At 39.1% G+C, this 20463-nt stretch overlaps 2 protein-coding genes and 1 long non-coding RNA gene across 3 annotated transcripts; all 3 read left to right on the top strand.

Annotated features, from left to right (window-relative positions):
- Positions 1–8294: 8294 nt before the first annotated feature.
- Positions 8295–12698, top strand: LOC106320219. The gene is made up of 3 exons (XM_013758588.1): positions 8295–8903; positions 9356–11311; positions 11412–12698. The coding sequence occupies exons 1-3, from the start codon at positions 8295–8297 to the stop codon at positions 12696–12698; spliced, it is 3852 nt and encodes a 1283-aa protein (XP_013614042.1).
- Positions 12699–13973: 1275 nt separating this feature from the next.
- Positions 13974–14486, top strand: LOC106320221. Its single transcript, XR_001265721.1, has 2 exons — positions 13974–14032; positions 14402–14486. It is a non-coding gene; the product is annotated as an uncharacterized LOC106320221 (long non-coding RNA).
- A 4766-nt stretch (positions 14487–19252) lies between these two features.
- On the top strand, positions 19253–20128 carry LOC106320220 (uncharacterized mitochondrial protein AtMg00810-like). Its single transcript, XM_013758589.1, has one exon. The coding sequence runs from the start codon at positions 19253–19255 to the stop codon at positions 20126–20128; it is 876 nt and encodes a 291-aa protein (XP_013614043.1).
- Positions 20129–20463: the final 335 nt, after the last annotated feature.

Raw genomic sequence — 20463 nt, forward strand, 5'->3', positions numbered from 1 at the left:
ATCATGTAGAGAAATAGATAAGAAATCAACAAGAACACAAGACGAGAGCAATCAAATCTGAATCAAAAGAAGTTTTTACTAGTTGTTCTCCGGAAGAAGGGATTTTTTTCTGGTGTCTTACAAAAGTACTTAAAACATAGGTTTTCAGAAGTAAAAACGTGCATAATGAAATGACCAAAAGGCCCTTAGAAAAACATGAGTTCGACAGGCAAATAGACGCGGAGCGACCTCTCCATGTCGCTCTGGCCAGGTCGCTCTGGGAGGGGTGTCTCGCGATAGAAACGCGAGCGACCTCTCTACGTCGCTCTGGCCAGGTCGCTCCGGGATGTGTGTCACAGCGACTTCATGTAGTCACTCCGGGAAATCACCTCCCTTGAGCTCCAAATGTACCCAAATGTCTCCAGGAACTCCATGTGGTACTCCAATACCTAATAGAGACATATGTAAGCAAAATGCAACCTAGACATGGCTAAATCCTAATCTATATGATGAAAATGCACATGAATAAATGGATAAAACAATGTGAATATGCAAGATATCAAGGGCAAGGTGAACAAATTTTAAGAACGAGGTTGCAGTTGTTGCAAAGCTTCAGCACAAAAATTTGGTTAGGTTTCTTGGGTTTTGTCTAGAAGGAAAAGAGAGGATACTGGTCTACGAGTATGTGCCTAACGAAAGCCTTGATTACTTCCTCTTTGGTCAGTTACGCACTTATACTTAATACTTTGTTCCAATGATTCGTTAATCATTCTTTAAATTTGAGTTTGCATATATTTAGAGCTAAGCGAAATGTATGGTTGCTCACAGACCCTGCTAAGGAAGGTCAGCTGGACTGGACTTGCCGATACAAGATCATTTGTGGAATTGCTAGAGGGATTCTATATCTTCATCAAGATTCACGACTCACAATCACCTCAAAGCGAGTAACATTCTCCTTGTTGCGGATATGAATGTCTGAGCATTTATATAATGGGACATATATTAATAAATACATACCTTCAGTTTGATAACACTATATAGAAAAAATTACTCTCATAGACACTTTTTCACATTTCAATTGGAACAAAAGACACATTACACTTGACACACACTTTCTTGTTGTTCAATGACTTTATCACCCCTCAACCAAACCAAACTAATAGTAAACTAGATGGAACCAATCATAACACATGTTTAAAATCCAAAAGTGAAGGTGAAAACCCTAATCTTTCCTAGAATCCAAATCTCAATTTCTCTCACTCATTGCGACTCCGATAACTAAAACCTCTAACAAAACACCTTTGTCACTCTCGTTTCTCTCAAGCCATGGTGGAGCCTCTAGCTTAATCGATTTTTCATTCCTCATTCGAGTACCAACACTGATCTTCCTCCCTTCTCATGTTCCAGCTCCTCTTCCTCGGCCTCCAACTTTTTGCTCAGAGGCTGGTCCGCCGGGATGGCCTCTCCAAGACGTCCCTTCCCGTCGCCGTGGTCAAGCTCCTCCTCGATGGCCGGTGAGACTGGTATTACGTGCATACGCACACCAATTAACCTAATGTGCACACTACCACAATCGAATGGTATGTCGATGTAGCACTTTACGATCGAATCCACAGAGACCAATGATACACATTATTTCTATAGGATCAATATCAAGCTAAAACAATATGGGGGTTTTAAAGTTGATTTCGTAACAAGCAAGTAAGAGAATGATTTAGGGTTTTTCAGATGATTAAGAATGCTAGCCTAGGGTGGTTTGATCGGGTGTTAAACAAGTGTGTGCCAAACAATTATTCAAGTTCAATTAAGAGTAAGTCTACAACTCGGATCACTCAGGTTGAATCAACCCACTCTCGTGGTATTGATTCCTTTGCAAGTCGGTCTTGATGCCTAAACTCTCGTTTGGATCAAGATGCGCTAGCAAGCTTTAGAAATCAAGTCCGATATGTTCACAATACACCCTAATATCTACTCTCGCTGACTAGGGATGCAATGCTCATTCATAACAGATCTACCAACCTATTACACGGTTAATGAACAGGTTAAACCTAGGATCTAACATTAAGCGGCCAATTTAATGCAAGCATTAAGAATAGTTATGAATGAAGACAATCAAGGGATTCACTTATCTATGTTTAACTCACGGATCTAACACCCTAACACCCTAGACTAAGCAAGTAGATTACTCAGCTATGGACAGAGAAAACATAGAGATAACAGATGAAGAAAACATGTCTGAATCAATAATAAAAAGCAAAGAGGGTTTAGAAATCTTCTCCAAAGGATGTAGAGATTCTTCTCCCTTAACAAGAGTACAAATTTTCTCTCTCTAAAATCTCTCTGAAAAATAGCATAGAATGTCTAGAATAATAGGAAAAGATATATATGCAGGTCTGTGGCGGCCAAGGAGTAAAAGGGGGAAACTCTAGGTAAAATCCCGAAATATTTGGAAACTTCCTTAAAAATCTCTGCCGCTGGAACAGGCACGTCAGACTGCTCTGCACGACTGCTCTGCGTAAAAAACTCCAAATTTGCACTATTTTTCTCTTCTTTTCCTCCAACTGGTTTATCTCCCATCCAATGTAACTCCAGATCTATAATGACTCGAAAAGGACTAGGAAGACTCGATAAAGACTTGAAAACCAATTAGAAAACATATATACAAGATGCCAAAAACACCATATATCAATTTTCCCAGACTTAGATCCTTGTTTGTCCTCAAACAATGTCACGTATTAAGAACGGGGAGAAAGGTTTGAAAGTGTGGGAACTCTCTTATTCTCAGCAACCATACTTTAACCACGAATCTCTGAACCATATAAGCAGTAAAAATAGGACAACACAGCCTTACCAAAACCCCACTGACTGCTGTTCAAGATCGGCTCCATACTCTACATCTCAAACCTGCAAAACCTACACTTTCCAGACAAATCTCCTTACATTCGATTAAGAGTAGCGTGAGCTTCTCATCACATGCACTGTACAGGGTAGACGGTCTAGGTGTGGAACAAGCTATTTAATGGTGGAGTTAAGAGTGTTTAGGGGCTACCATTTTTTTGTAGAGGATGCAGGATATCGCGCAAAACTGCAAGAGAAGACGGATCTATTGATGTCCACAGCCTCTACTCGTTTTTGCTATATCTGGTGCGACTGTTCTATTGATGGAACATGCGACTGTTCTATTGATGGAACATGCGACTGATTGTTCTGCTTTCCACTTTTCTCTGCATACTCTTCAACACTTGGTACCAACTTCTCTCTCGACCTTCCCAGTGGCTCCATGTTTCTTTTCTTTCTTCCCCTTCTCCATCACCTTATTTTCGTTTTTTTTTTATTTTTTTTTTAAGACTGATATGGTGATGTGACGAAAAATGAGGTAATACATGATGGTTTTGAGTGCCACTGGTGGTTCTGATTTTGCAACCATTCTGGTTCTCCACCCCTGCTCTTGCGCAGTTCATTGGTTATGGAGCGGTTGCTCCCTTAATCTGCTTGTTCTCCTTTCTGACTGAATTTCTGTAGCAATAACGAGTAAGATGCTGCGTCGATCTTTTCCTCTCCGACCTTTTTGCACATATCTGGACATATGACACTGAAAAACAAATGCATGAAGGTGGAATAAAGGCTAAGGTGCAGGGTGGGAACTAGCTAAAGATGAGCTAGCCACTCAGGATCAGCAAGATGGATAAAAAGGATAAGAAGTCCTGAGTGTGTTCTCGTTTCTCTGACCTAATGCCCATAACAAGAAGAATTTCAGTCAAGATTAGGTTCAAGTTAAATGAAGCTACGTCTTTCTAGTGTAACCTCGACAAGTCGAAATCTTCTGGAGAACCAAATGAGATAATGTCAGGGTGTTCCAGGTCCACATGTGTGTCTTTCGCCACTGCTAAGGTCACTGAATAAGATAACAAAAGCACGAGGTGGTCAGTGATCAACACATAATAAGGTCCTAATTCCCACAAAATTTTGAGTGACTCGATCATAAAAACTGACTCAAAAGAAAAACAAAAGAAATAAACAAGTTAGTAAACGATGAAAACCCTCCCCCAGACTTACTTCACACCGTCTCTGGTGTGAAAATAAATCAAAAAGAAGGTGAAAACAAGAATAAACATTTTTTTTTGTCGAGATACCTACCTGAGTGGAGCGGGCGCTCCACAAAAATTATGGGTGTTCCATCGTAAGATCTCCGCCTGGAGCAGTCGCTCCTTCAGCAACCCAGAATTTTTAAGTATCTCGGATTTTTCTGCTTTTTGACCTGAGACTCAATAAACTAAAACGAAAAATAAGCAAACAAAAACAAAACCAAGTTATATTTACACTTACCAGTGGGTTGCCTCCCACCAAGTGCTTGGTTTAAGTCATTAGCTTGACTTGGTGACAGGGATCAGTCGGGTTGAGCATGAGGGCTTGTTCCAAAACAAGCTCCACAATCAGACATGTTCAGCTTCAAAACTCTGCTCAACAACCCTTTCACAGCAGCTTATCCTTTCTCTTTCAGCTCATGTGTGAGAATTACTCTGACTTTGGAGAAAGGTTTAGAGGTATCCTTGCACTTTACCTCATACTCAATGGATTTCTCATCACACAACCGAGGTATCAAAGTCATCATAGGGTCACCCTTGACCCTTTTCTTCTGGATTTTTTCATTCACCCTTGCAGTCCCACTGAGTTTCTTGGTATCAGTGTGAGGATCTCCATCCAGGACTTCTTTGATCTCAGCCTTTTTACCAAGCTCCTTTTTAGCAACAATTTCCCGTTGTTCTCCACTAACCACTGAGATGCAAGAGGCGTAGCGGATTTGTGATCTGGTTGGGAGAGACTTGTAGAAAACCTTCTTGTTGATGTTGGAGAAGGAGACTCTCTTATTAGGCATGTCGACGACTGCTCCTACTGTAGCAGAAATGACCTTCCAAAGATTAAAGGCATCTCATGATCCTTGCTCATCTCAACAACCTGAAATTCGGTATGGAGAGTACAGTTCCCAAATTGGACAGGAAGGTTACGAATTGTACCATAAGAGACTGCCATGGAAGAGTTTGCAAAGGCCAGAGTCACCAGAGAAGGCTCAACATCAACAATGCCCAACTCGTCTACAATCGCTTTTGAGACAATGTTCACACTAGACCCATGATCACAAAGAGCTTCCTTGAATTCCACTCCAGCAATGGAACAAGGAAAAAAAAACTTTCCAAGATCATCAACCTTAAGCAGTACCTTCAGCGATGGTGTCAGTGCTTCAGTAAAGAGTGCCTTGATATCCTCCTGAGATTCTCTGCAATTTTTGAAGAACATATGCAATGGCCGAATCTCCCAAGCATGTTCAAATGAGATATTTTGAGGAAGCCTTCTTACCATCTTCCTAAACCCAGCCAGCTGTTTTGCACTAATAGGATCCATCAGATGTTTAGGTGGAATTGGATATGAAACCTTAGGAACATAGACTCACACTGGTGGAATGTCAATAGGTTCGTCGGGAGCAGTCATTTCAGAGCTAGCAGGCTGCTCTTTTCTCTCTTCTGCGCCTGAAGCAGTCTCAACAGACAGTTGCTCTGGTTCTTTTCCCTCAGGTTTCTCACATCTCAGCTCTGTTGCATTACAGTGCTCAACCCTAGGATTCATCGCCCTCTTCCCAGGAAGCATCCCTTGCTGCCCCTTAACACTCTCAGCTGTTTGAGCAAGTTGAACATCAATCCTCTTTATGTGGTTGCTCACAGTATCATACTTTGTATTCAGCTAGGTTAACATGTTGTCCATCCTGGTGTTGATGTCTGCAGAAACCTGATTCAATGACTTGCCCTGAATCTGCATACCCTACAACAGCTGTTGCATCATCATACCCAGACCCTTCAGCTCATCTGGTTGACTATTCCCGGCAGCTGGAATAGCTTGTCGATTGCTCTGCGGTTGTCGCTGGTTCTGGTTCTGAATCTTCTCGGCCGTAGCTTGCTCCATGCTGAAGACGTGCCCTTGGTTATTTTTCAGTAGTTGATCAACCTTGGCAGTCAGCTCATCTATCTTCTGGGTGTCGAAACTGTTCCCTTTCTTGGAGTGATCGCTCTCCTCGTTCTTATTGGCTGAGGTAGCAACCATGTTCTCAATCAGCTCAAACGCTCCATCAGTGGTCTGAGTCATGAAGTCTACATTGCTGGCAGAGTTCATAGCACTCTGAAATTCCCAGTCAACTCCATCATAGAAAATTTCCAAGAGGTAGTCATCATCAAATCCATGGTGAGGACATTCTCTGCGATAGTCATTGAAGCGCTCCCATGCGTCACAGAAAGGCTCATCAGTGAGCTGTCTGAAGGAGGTGATCTTGTTCCTCAATGCAGTTGTTCTCGCCTTAGAGTAGAAATGGTTGAGGAATGCTACTCGGACCTGTTCCCATGAAGTGAGAGAGCCGGTAGGGAGAGAGTTCAACCACCGTGCAGCTTTTCCATTAAGAGAGAATGGGAATATCATGCACTTGATGTAGTCTGGTGGTACGCCATTCGCGCGAGTGAAACTGCAGACTTTTTCGAAGCCCTCAATATGCTCCATTGGAATTTTGTAGAGAGACCAGAGAACACCTTTCTCTGTACTAGACCGATCAAAGAAGGCTTGATCTCGAAGTCCTGCCTAGTGCAGGGTGGAGGAACTATGGCAGAACGAGTAGTAGGGATGTTACAAGGAAGGTTTCTCTGCCCGATTGAAGCAGTCTGCGCCTGTTGTTCCTGCTGCTGCTGAGCAGCTTGTTCCTGCGCTTGAATGGTCTGTTGCAACTGTTGCATCTGCTGCTGCATGAGTGCCATTGCAGCAATAAGATCATCCTGATTGGCTTGATCACCCATAGTGGTGTCGGATTGCCTTGGTTGTTGATGATTTGTTCTTTCAAACCTTGCTAGCTCCTGGTTGGTAAGTGTAACTAACTCTCCTTGTGCGTTTCTCCGAGTATGTCTACTGGTTATGCACCTGAAAAATTAGCTGCAACAAAAAGGAAAGAGCAAGTTAAATGTCTTAGACTAAATAAATAACCGAAAAATAAAGGTAAAAAGATGGTCCCCGGCAACGACGCCAAATTGATATTACGTGTATACGCACATCAATTAACCTAATGTGCACACTACCACAATCGAATGGTATGTCGATGTAGCATTTTAGGATCGAATCCACAGAGACCAATGATTACACTTTATTTCTATAGAATCAATATCAAGCTAAGGAACGTCTTGGAACTATTGAAGTGACCAACCTATCTAAAAAAAGTTTTGAAAGGAAAACGCACCGTTTTGTGAAAGGCGAAAAAAGGCGATTGGCGACGACGGATTTCGAGATGGATACGGCAGATCCGCCGGGCTTGCCTAGCGCTCTAAGGGGTGGTAGGGAAGATCAGGATACGCGTAATACGTGTACGAATCATGATGCAGCGGTTGTTGAGAAGGAGTTCGAGAAACAAGACGGATCTGGGAAACAGATTGTCTCCGAGAAATTGGGAAGATCTGAGATGGATCAAGTGAAAGTAGGGGAAGATTTAACGAAACAGAGTCGATCTGAAATCAACTCAGATCAAATGAAGAAAGGAGGACCATCGAATGGTTCATCATGGGTAGAAGTTGCGCAGGAAAAGAAAATTCTGAAACAATATGTGATTGATATTACTGAGCAGGAGGGTCAAAAGACAGTAGAGATTCCAGATGATATTAGAGAGAATGTAAATCATATATGGGAGGATTTTCTGATTGGAAAGTTTTTGGATACGGCTCCATACATTGCAAGGGTTCATGCCATTGTAAACAGGATCTGGTCTCAAGGGGGGAGTTTCCAAAAGATAGAAGTGTTTGAAGTGGATGCTACAACTATGAAATTTAGAGTCACAAATCCGATGATTAGAGCTCGGATTTTCAAAAGAGGCATGTGGAATATCGGTAACATACCACTGGCTGTCACCAAATGGACACCGGAAGAGCTAAAGGTGAAGCCGGAAATCAAGTCTATTCCATTATAGGTACACCTTAAGAATGTGCCCTTGAACATGTTTTCATGGGAAGGTTTAATTTTCATCACGAGCGCAGTTGGGTTCCCAGTTAAACTGCATCCTGAAACCGCTTCTTGCTCAAACTTCAAAGTTGCCAAGATATTTGTGAATGCAGATTTGTCAAAGGAATTGCCCACGAAGATAAACTTCACAAAGAATGGCAAGTCCTCATTGGTTGAGTTCATATACCCGTGGCTTCCTTTACGGTGCCATACTTGCAAAAGATGAGGACATGAGGAGAAATCATGTGTAATGAACAAGAAAGATGGTGTGGGAATGTCAGACCAGCTAAAAAAAGAATATGATTTTGGAAACTAATGGGAAGGATAAGAAGACTATTGAGAAGTTCAAAGTTAATGAAGATGATGAGAGAGTAGTGATAATAAATGACGAGATTGAAGAGGGACAGATAGTAGAGCAGTGGTTGGATACGACGCAGGGTATGACTAGTAGAAGTCCTACAAAAAGAGCTCTGAAATATGGAGAGTTGAAACTTTTGACCCCTTCAAGATACGAGGTGCTTAATGAAGTCAATGAAAACGGGGATTTGATTGATCAAAATGAGAAGCAAAAAGAGATTGTGATAGAAGTAAGTGAAGTGGAAGAAAAGGAGGAAGAAGACATAAGTATAATATTAGTGAATAATGAAGATGTCATAAGTGAGATAGAAGCTCAGAAAGAAGATGGTAGATGTGTAACCGAGACTAATAAGGAGGAAGAAGGATGCGAAATAGAAGCAAATAAAGAGGTTGAGAGTAATGAAGCTAATAAAGAGAATGATATAAGGGATGTTGAGAATAACATGGAGGAAGTTCAAAAAGAAGAAATGGTAAAATCTCCCACGTATTGTGAGATTGTGAGGAGTGATGCTGGAAAGGTAACTCCACATAAGTCTACTAATGCTGAGAAGGTACAGGTTATTAGACCTTCATTGCCAAGAACATCAAAAACGTTTCATAAGGTGTTCCCAGAGAGTTCAGTGCCTGTTAATCCGGGTAGAAAAGTCACTCGAAAAGCCTACATATGACGGGGTTTTTCTGGAATGTAAGGGGGTTCAACAAGTTTTCAAAACATGAAGTTGTGAGAAACTGGATTCGCATAAAGGAGCTGAAGTTTGGTTGCTTGATAGAGACCAGAGTAAAGGAAAATAAAGCAAAGCAGATTGTTTCAACAGTTTTTCAAGATTGTTCTTTCATCAACAACTATGAATTTAGTAGAAAAGGGAGGATATGGGTAGTTTGGAGTCCACAAGTGCGGGTTACACCAGTTTTCAAGTCAGATCAAATTATAACAGTCTCAATTTTATTGGAGGGGGATAATGAGGAATTCTTCTGTTCTTTTGTTTATGGAGAAAATTTAAAGGAAGATAGAAGAGAGCTATGGGAGGATATCAAAGCTCATCAAGATTCGGCAATGTTTAGAGGGAAACAATGGATTATTATGGGGGATTTCAATGAGATTCTTGATGGTGAGGAACACTCTAGCTATCAGGATTCGGGGCTCAGTAGTGAAGGAATGCGGGAATTTGAGAGTGCAGTTCAGTATTGTAGACTTATGGATCTTGGATGTCAAGGACCAAAGTTCACTTGGTGTAACAAACGTCAGGAAGGGCTTATTTGCAAAAAATTGGATCGGTTTTTGGTTAATGATATTTGGCTGCACAAACAAGATAAATCTTATGGAATGTTTGAAGCGGGGGGTTGTTCTGATCATTTGAGAGGAAGGTTTCATCTAAAAGCAGAAGCAGTGGGGAAGCGGAGGCCTTTCCAGTTCACAAATGCGGTCGCAGAGACACCGGAATTTCTAAAGTTGATTGAAGACTACTGGAAAGATACTCAACCTCTATTTCAATCAACTTCAGCTCTTTTCCGATTTTCAAAATCTCTCAAAGGTCTGAAACCTCTCCTCCGAGGATTGAGTAAGGATAAGTTAGGGGATTTGACTAAGAGGGTTACAGAAGCTTATAACAATCTATGTGAGAAACAAGAAAGGCTGCTCATGGGGCCGTCAGGTGAGACTATTAAGGAAGAGTTGCTGGCAGCAGAGAGATGGCAAAGGATTTCTGGTATTGAGGAGAAGGTGATAAAACAGAGGTCTAAGATGCATTGGTTGCAGCTGGGTGATGGCAACAATAAAGTCTACCATAACGCAGTAAAGGTGAGGGAGACAAGGAATGCGATTAGAGAGATCAAATGCCCATCTGGTTGTGTGGCAACATCTCACGAAGATATCAAAAATGAAGCAGAGAGATTCTTCAATGAGTTTCTGTCTTATGAGCCGCCAGAAATACAAGGAGTTTCGGTAGAGGAGATGCAACAACTATTAACTTTTCGTTGCTCTAACGAAGAAAGGGCTCAGCTGACAAAGACAGTTTCAAGTGAAGAGATCAGAGATGTATTATTTCGAATGCCAAATGACAAATCTCCGGGTCCAGATGGTTATACAACGGAATTTTTTAAAGCGTCGTGGAGCATTATTGGAAAGGATCTTACTATAGCAGTTCAATCCTTCTTCAGTAAAGGTTTTCTCCCCAAAGGCTTGAATACAACTATATTGGCTTTGATACCCAAGAAAGACAATGCAACTGAGATGAAGGATTATAGGCCAATATCATGTTGCAATGTCCTATACAAAGTGATATCCAAGATCATTGCTAATAGGTTAAAAGGTACTCTCCCTAACTGCATCTCTCATAATCAGTCCGGTTTTGTTAAAGATATGCTGTTAATAGAGAATTTGCTACTAGCAACAGAAATAGTTAAAGACTATCATAAAGAGGATGTTTCACCTAGATGTGCTCTGAAAATTGATATTGCAAAGGCTTTCGATTCTGTTCATTGGCCTTTTCTACTGAACACTTTGAGAGCTTTAAACATTCCGGAGCAGTTTGTACATTGGATAGAGCTCTGCGTCTGTACTCCTTCATTTTCTGTCCAAGTTAATGGAGAGCTAGCAGGTTTTTTTCAGAGTAAAAGAGGGCTGAGGCAGGGGTGTGCTTTGTCGCCATACTTGTTTGTTATTTGCGTGGATGTTTTATCTCATCTTCTGGATAAAGCAGCTTCTCAGAAGATTATTGGCTATCATCCTCGTTGTCAAAACATTCCACTCACTCATTTGAGTTTCGCAGACGACTTGCTTGTATTCACAGATGATACTAAACGCTCTATAGAGAATGTTCTAAAAATCTTTGAAGATTTTGCTGCTATGTCTGGTTTGAGGATCAGCTTAGAGAAGTCCACATTATATACAGCGGGCTTATCTGATAATCAAGAAGGTGATATCCTAAACGCTTTTCGTTTTGCATCAGGGGAGCTACCGGTTCGTTATTTAGGTCTTCCTTTACTTCCAAGAAGAATGACAGTGAATGATTATATGCCTCTGGTCGAAAAAATAAGGAAAAGAATGAGTTCTTGGACAGGCAGATTCTTGTCTTATTGGGGCGCTTACAGTTAATCAGTTCTGTTATTACGAGTATGGTGAATTTCTGGATGTCAGCATTCAGACTCCTAATAGTTGCTTAAAGGAAATTGAAAGCTTGTATTCAGCATTCTTATGGTCTGGTCCAGATTTAAAAACGAGCAAGGCTAAAGTAAGCTGGAAGGATGTGTGTTTACCTAAGCAGGAGGGTGGATTGGAGCTCAGACCACTGAAGGAAATTAATGTTGTTCTTGGTCTGAAGCTATTATGGAGGTTATTTTCTGCTCGGTCTTCTTTATGGGTAAAGTGGATACACTGTTATCTGATACGAAAGGGTTCTTTCTGGTCGATGAGAAGCAATGCAAATGGATCTTGGATGTGGGGAAAGATTCTGAAGCTTAGAGAACTTGACAGGTCCTATCTTAAGATGGAAGTAAATAATGGAAAGCACACGTCGTTTTGGTATGATTCTTGGTCTCATTTGGGTTATCTAAAAGGACGGTTGGGAGACAGAGGAACGATTGATCTCAGAATAAAGGAGAATGCGTTAGTAGCGGATGTATTGAGTAATCATCGTAGTAGAAGGAACAGGCTGGTGATTTTTAATGAGATAGAAGATGAGATTAACAAGATGAGAGCTAATATCAGTCAAGATGATGATATACCGCTTTGGAGGCAAAAAGATGATAGATTTGCTAATCAGTTTTCCACGAAGAAGACTTGGTTGTATATGCGTCAGTCTCAACCAAATTGTAATTGGAGCAAGGGCGTGTGGTTTTCTCAATGCACTCCGAAATACACGTTCATAGCATGGGTAGCCATTAGAAATAGATTGCAAACCTATGACAAGATGCAACTATGGAATGCTACAATAGATACAGTATGTGTGCTGTGTCAAGAAGAGCGGGAGATTTGTCAGCATTTGTTTTTCAGATGTCGATTCTCTGCAAAAATCTGGGAAACTCTGGTTGGTGGAATCATGAAAGAGGCTTTCACTACTGACTGGAATGTGATTCTGGAGCTGATAGCTAATCCTAGAGGCACATTGACAGAAGGTTTTCTTCTCCGGTATACATTTCAAACGCTGATCCATAGCATTTGGAGAGAGCGTAACGGCCGTAAGCATGGTGAACAACCAAAGGATGAGACAGTTATGATCAGATGTGTTGATAGAACAATTCGATTGAAATTACTAGCAGTAAAGGGGAAAGGGAAGAAGTGCTTTGAAGAAAGTTTGAGAATATGGTTTGGAACAAGAGCACAAAGCTCTGTTCAGTCTGAAGTTTAAAGGGAATTTGTTCTTTTTTATTTCTTGCTTTTGATTACATATTAACAATAGAAGCAGTTGATGTAAATATGTTTTGATTGAATAAAATTTTACATTCATTAAAAATATATATATATATATATATCAAGCTAAAACCATACGGGGGTTTTAAAGTTAATTTCGTAACAAGCAAGTAAGAGAACGATTTAAGGTTTTTCAGATGATTAAAAATGCTAGCCTAGGGTGGTTTGATCGGGTGTTAAACAAGTGTGTGCCAAACAATTATTCAAGTTCAATTAAGAGTAAATCTAGAACTCGGATCACTCAGGTTGAATCAACCCACTCTCGTGGTATTGATTCCTTTGCAAGTCGGTCTTGATGCCTAAACTCTCGTTTGGATCAAGACGCGCTAGCAAGCTTTAGAAATCAAGTCTGATATGTTCACAATACACCCTAATATCTACTCTCGCTGACTAGGGATGCAATGCTCATTCATAACAGATCTACCAACCTATTAAACGATTAATGAACATGTTAAACCTAGGATCTAACATTAAGCGGCCAGTTTAATGCAAGCATTAAGAATAGTTATGAATGAAGACAATCAAGGGATTCACTTATCTATGTTTAACTCACGAATCTAACACCCTAACACCCTAGACTAAGCAAGTGGATTACTCAGCCATGGACAGAGAAAATATAGAGATAACAGATGAAAGAAAACATATCTGAATCAATAATAAAAAGCAAAGAGGGTTTAGAAATCTTCTCCAAAGGATGTATAGATTTTTCTCCCTTAACAAGAGTACAAGTTTTCTCTCTCTAAAATCTTTCTAAAAAATAGCTTAGAATGTCTAGAATAATAAAAAACGATATGTATGCAGGTCTGTGGCGGCCAAGGAGTAAAAGGGGGAAGCTCTAGGTAAAATCCCGAAATATTTGAAAACTTCCTTAAAAATCTCTGCGGCTGGAACAGGCATGTCAGACTGCTCCGCACGACTGCTCTGCGTGAAAAACTCCAAATTGCACTATTTATTCTCTTCTTTTCCTCCAACTGGTTTATCTCCCATCCAATGCAACTCCAGACCTGTAATGATTCGAAAAGGACTAGGAAGACTCGATAAAGACTTGAAAACCAATTAGAAAACATATATACAAGATGCCAAAAACACCATATATCAGAGACCGCCATGAATTCCGAGCTCAAGATCTTCGTGGATGGTCGGCAGTGTTCGTTATCTTCTGTGGAAAGCAGAGTCAAGTGTGGTCTCATCCAGAGAGAACGTGGCAAGCTTTCCCCATCTGATCTGTAAGTATCTCTACTCTTGAACAACTCAAGAACTCTGCATCTGACAGTAACATATCTCTCTTTCTTATCTCAGTTTTTATTTTGAAATTTGATTTATTTTGAGATTCATACTTATTTTATGTTATTTTCATCATCTGGCTATTCAAAGTTTGAATCTTTTGTGGATCAGATTTAATTTTTAATGATATTTCATATTTGGATTTAGATATGTAAACGGCAACACTATTGGTTTTATATTTTGAGCAAATGTAATTTTTTTTTGTAAGTGTGTTTGCATGTTTGGTGTGTGTGTTTTCTGTTGATTATCTAAGTCATTAATAAAATCGAAGAAGTTGAATTCTCTTAACCGTCTCTTCTACATCTTAATTTCATGTTTCTAAAGTATTCATTTTGTGATTGTTTCATCTCTTGACAGAGGAAAAGCTGTGAAAATGGGAGCCCCAAAGCATAAGTGGACACTGAAAGAAGAAGAAGCTCTTATGGCTGGAGTACTCAAACATGGAAATGGAAAATGGCTTTACATACTCGCACGACTCTGAGTACTACCTCTCTCCTGACCCCAACCCCAACTTCCACACTTCCCATACCCCTAGCAGCCACATCCACACCTCGTTTTTTTTGCTGATAACCACATCCACAAACCCCCTGTGCACAAATCCCAAACAACCACATCCATAGACGCTCTGTCCGCAATACCCGAACAAGACGCACATAGTGATCTCAGCTGTCTTGATCAAGTTACTTTTTAGGTGCTGATTAACAATCTCTTTTACCTCATGCTCAATTTTGTAATGTATGTACTAAAACTTTCTTTTGTAGCCTCAACCGGCTTTTGTTAGGCGCAACCAATTCTTAGACGCTAGTGTACAATTTTTTACTTGTCTTTTGTAATCAGCCTAATTATGTGTTCAAATCCACTCACAAGACACTTTGTTCATCATTTGTCATGTTAATTATTAAAATATATTAAAATAGATGTTAAAATGTAGAAACAAAAAAATTACAATTGATTATAGCAATCATATTTATTTATGTATTTTTTAATTTAAAATACAAATAAATAAAGATAGAGAGATCAATGAATAATAACAATAAAACAAATAGAAAAAGATAATTAAATTAATACATCCTCTATCATCCTCCGCAAGAGTCTCTTTTGTTCAAAAACAAAGAAGCTATAACCATCCTTACATAAAAAAAATAGTATTTGTTCACTTTTGTAACGTATGTACTAAAACTTTCTTTTGTAGCCTCAACCGGTTTTTGCTAGGCGCAACCATTCTTAGACTCTAGTGTACAATTTTTTACTTGTCTTTTGCAATCAGCCTAATTATGTGTCCAAATCCACTCACAAGACATTTTGTTCATCATTTGTCATGTTAATTATTAAAATATATTAAAATGAATGTTAAAATGTAGAAACAAAGAAATTACAATTGATTATAGCAATCATATTTATTTATGTATTTTTTTAATTTAAAATACAAACAAATAAAGATAGAGAGGTCAATGAATAATAACAATAAAACAAATAGAAAAAGAAAATTAAATTAATACATCTTCTATCATCCTCCGCAAGAGTCTCTTTTGTTCAAAAACAAAGAAGCAATAACCACCCTTAGATAAAAAAAATAGTATAAAATCGTGTAGTTAATAATCAATCTCACTTACCTATAAACCAAACAATATTTAATGTCTAAATTATACTAACAAAAGAGGCTACTTACCAATTTTGGTTTCCCTACCAAAGTCCAACTAGTTTACTAAATGACCAAGGGTATAATTGTCTGAAATCAGCATCGAAACCAGCATTTGTGTGCTTCAAGCAATAAGTATCTTATTGGGTAAAGAAAAAGAGAAAAGTGTCTAATTATGTAACTCAGTCTGCTATATATGTAACCTGTAACATGTAGTTATTGTTGTAAATTTGAAATGATCACTACTTTTCAAAATGATAAACTACACGACGTGAGTAAACGATTAAAAACCATATCATTCAGACATTAAAAATCAAATCCTTTTAATTAGGAGGATATACGGAGATGTTTTATACTTGGTGAAGAGAGTCGTCGTCTTAGTCTTTACTTGCCCCCAACTAACTACGTTCATCCCTTTAAAAGAGATTGACTAAAACGTGTTGTCTAAGTCAACTGTTATTTGAAAATTATGTTTAATGCTTCAGCTTTTTACCGTTATGAAAAAAACGTACAATATTTACTGTTTAGAATACAATGTCATGTAAAAATTAAATATGACTAGATTCTTTAACCGCGCTACGCGCGGTTTATATTTTGTATTGTTTTTTGCATTTATTTTTAAAAATTCGTTAATTTTATGTAATTTTATTTATTGAACTCAATTGTTTTGTCCTACAATTTTACGTGTTACTTGTAATTTTAAAATGTATAACTTTGCATATTTATCTATTAGTTATCTGTTATTTGGATCATTGTGATCTGACAATTTTTCTATTATTTGAACATATTATTCCATATACTACGTGGGCATTTACACGCGAATGATATGATATAATTTGGTAAAACTTGTCATTTTTGTATGTATATTTTTGTTTGTATTTAGTGTAAATTTAGAATATATTCTTGTCTGAGACATTTAAACCGAATGCTTTTTACTATGTTCTGCATATATTTTGTAGTACAGAGTTTTCTATTTTTATTTTTTATTTTTGAAAAGGGCTTAAGTTTTTATTTTATTTTCTCAAATGTATCATGGATTATGTGTTGTAAAATAGGTTTCCATCGTACGAAACCAAAAAAGAATAACATGATTAACACAATAAAGATGAGAATGTAGTGTATGGTTATTTTATTTCGTTTTGTAAACTAAATATTACATCTAAAATTTAGCAGGATTTCAAATTATAAGAAGTGATACATTTGGCTAGGATTCAGCGAAAGAGTTATAAAGAGAGAAACAACGGAAGTTGAAACGTCATCGTCTCTCATCTTGCAAGGATCAACGAAGGGAATTAAGTTTTAAGAAATTGAGGTTCTTAAATGTAGGATAATGGCAATTTCAGAGACTTCAATAAGAACAATGAAGATGAAGTATTTTATTGGATTCAATAAATAGTGACATGGCAAAAAAATCATATTTCATTGGCTGATTTAATTTGCTGAGGTGGATAGGCTCAATGGATCTTATATTCTCATTTTAATAGAATAAGATTTACTGTTTTAAAAATTGCTATAGGTCTTATCAGTACCAATGATTAATCCGAAACCAAATACAATTACACATTTAAAACATGCAAATTTATGAACATGGACATATAAAGGACAAGAAATACTTGAGCTCCACGAAGAAACAAGCAGCATAAGTGAAACAGCACGGCTAGACCAACGGGAAGCTTAAAGAGCTCAAGAACACTGTAAATGAGCTTACATAATCTATTACAATGTCAAATTACAAAGGTAAAAACCATAATGGAACCAAAGAGGAGGGTAATCAAGAGAATATTGAAGATTTCCAGAACCAAGAAGATTAACAAGAATGCTTTACGATATGACTTGGAGGACTATCATCATGATGAACTATATGTAATGCACATACAGCATGAAGCGCTGGGTGATTGGGTCACTAACCCCCATAGGGGAGCTCTAGCAAACCCTCCAACCAGGAATTAAAATACTCAAGTAGATTCAAAGCTTTCTAAGACAATGTATCAACCTCCAGTTATATATATACCACTTTATCTCTACTGTATTTCTTCTCCGCTCCTACATGTTTGTCATCCCACCAAGATTGTTTGAAGCAAGTATGGATAAGAGTTTCTCATTATTTGACTTTCTTAATTTTATTGTTCTGGTTTTATGTCTTGGCATTTTTTCGTAGAAACATGTACAATGGATTCGAATAAATAAAAAAGAGGGTCAAAAAGAGGGACAAAGACAAGTTTGGCTCTCGAAGTCGTAAGTGTATATTTATGGGTTATCCGTTTGGACAAAAGGGTTGGAAGGTGTTTGATCTCGACAAGGAACAGTTCTTCATTTCTCGAGACGTCATATTTTACGAGGACACATTTCCTATGTCATCTCTTTCAGAACAGTCGCCGGTTCAGGGAATTGCGTCTCCGGCTCCACCTACTAATACACTCGACTACTCTGACTCAGATTGGTTATTTGAGTCTGTCCCCAGCTCACTCGACAGGGGGAGTAGCGATGGCATTGGCAATACAGATATTACTGTGGGAGTTGAACCGATAACATCCGAGACACAGAGCCCACAGGCTCCGGAGTCTCGTTCTGCACTACCAGCTGATAGGTCTACAACTACTGCAGAAGTCGTTACAAGTACTGAAACACGTACTGAACAGAGGTCTGAGCCAGTACAAGATATCTCCATGAATGATCCGGTTGTGTTAGGTAGAGGACAACGAGTGCGTCTTCCCTCTGTCAAGCTTAAAGACTACGTCAACTACAACATCATGTGTCATGAAGATACCCATCTCGTTCCAGTCTGCGCTTCATCTTCGTCCTCGGAAAATGCTCCAGGTATGACACAATCTCCTTTAGCTACATATATCTCTGTTGATGCCTTCTCAAGTGCGCATCAAGCTTTCTTAGCAGCTGTAATCTCAGGAGTTGAACCTAAGCGATATCATGACGCCATTAAGCATAAGGTTTGGTGTGACTCTATGAAAGAAGAAGTCACTGCTCATGAGGAGCAAGGCACGTGGGATATTGCTTCGCTTCCGCCTGGCAAGACTGCCGTGAGTTCTCAGTGGGTTTATAAGATCAAGTACAATCCTGATGGTACAATTCGGCGACACAAATCTCGTCTCGTTGCCAACGGGAATAAACAAGTTCAAGGCAAAGATTTTGAGGAAACATTTGCCCCAGTTATCAAAATGGGCACGGTTCGTATGCTTCTCCGTATTGCCGCAGCTAAGAAGTGGGAAGTTCACCAAATGGACGTTCATAACGCATTTCTTCATGGTGATCTTGAGGAAGAAGTGTATATGCGTTTACCTCCAGGCTTTACTCATTCTGATCCAACAAAAGTATGTCGTCTCAGGAAATCTATTTATGGCCTTCGACAGGCTCCACGGTGTTGGTTCTCCAAGTTATCTAAAGCTCTCCTGCAATTCGGTTTTGTTCAGTCTTACTCCGACTATTCATTGTTCTTATACACTAAAGAATCAGTTGAGATTCGAGTTTTGGTCTATGTCGACGATTAAGTGATCGCTAGTAATAGTCTCGACAAACTCACCAAGTTTAAAGAGTATTTGGGACAACAGTTTCACATGAAGGATCTTGGTAAGCTCAAATACTTTCTTGGTATAGAAGTAGCACGTACTGAAGAAGGGATCTTCTTATCTCAGCGCAAATATATCATGGATATCATTGATGATATGGATCTCCAGGATGCTCGTCCAGCATGCACACCAGTCGAGCAGAACCACAAGATCGCTTCCGATCAGTCATCTCTACTTTCTGATCCAAAGATCTATCGTCGCCTTGTGGGTCGTCTTGTCTATCTTTCCATGACTCGCCCTGAACTTTGTTACTCTATTCATCTTCTATCTCAGTTTATGAAGTCACCTCGTGAAGGACATTTGGAGGCTGCATTGCGCGTTGTTCGATATCTCAAAGGTTCTCTCGATCAAGGAATACTCATGAGCTCCGATGAAAATCTTGATCTCTCCATATACTGTGACGCGGACTGGAGTTCTTGCCCTGTTAGTCGTCGATCTTTGAGCTCATTTGTAGTCCTTCTCGGTGACTCTCCAGTTACGTGGAAGACCAAGAAACAAGATACCGTTGCTCACTCGTCAGCTGAAGCCGAATATAGGGCTATGGCTAAAGCTACTCGTGAAATGAAGTGGATTGTTCCTTTAGTTAAGGATCTCGGTATTCCAGTTCTCACACCTGTCTCGTTCTTTTGTGACAATCAAGCGGCTATATACATTGCAGCCAATCCAGTGTTTCACGAAAGAACAAAACACATAGAACGAGACTGTCATAGTATTCGAGATGCGGTCCTTGCTGGTTTGATCGCCACTAAACATGTTCGTACTAAGGATCAGCTCGCTGACATCTTGACTAAAGCTCTTGGAAAACCACAGTTTGAAGTGTTACTGTCCAAGTTGGGTGTCAAGAGACTTCACACTCCAACTTGAGGGGGAGTATTAGGAATATATGCAAATATACGATATACCATATCTATTTAGGATATATTTCAAGTCGGTTTAGTATATTTCCTATTCTCTTGTTGTCGAGTTTGTATATATACATTGTAAGGCACCTTTAGTATCAACAAGAAAGTCTTCTCTAAATCATTGAGACCTAGTTTTACAGTCAACTAAGAGCTCAAGATGAGTTGAGTAACAAGGAATGATTGAACAATGCGGTATTATCTGTGTTGGTAAGTGTATAAAGGATATTATAATGTTCAACTTCTTGTATCTTGAACCTAATACAGTACACTTTATTTTTGGAGTAATTTTATTTTTTA

The sequence above is a fragment of the Brassica oleracea genome, unplaced genomic scaffold (assembly GCF_000695525.1).
Source record: "Brassica oleracea var. oleracea cultivar TO1000 unplaced genomic scaffold, BOL UnpScaffold00852, whole genome shotgun sequence".
Classification (NCBI taxonomy): Eukaryota; Viridiplantae; Streptophyta; class Magnoliopsida; order Brassicales; family Brassicaceae; genus Brassica; species Brassica oleracea.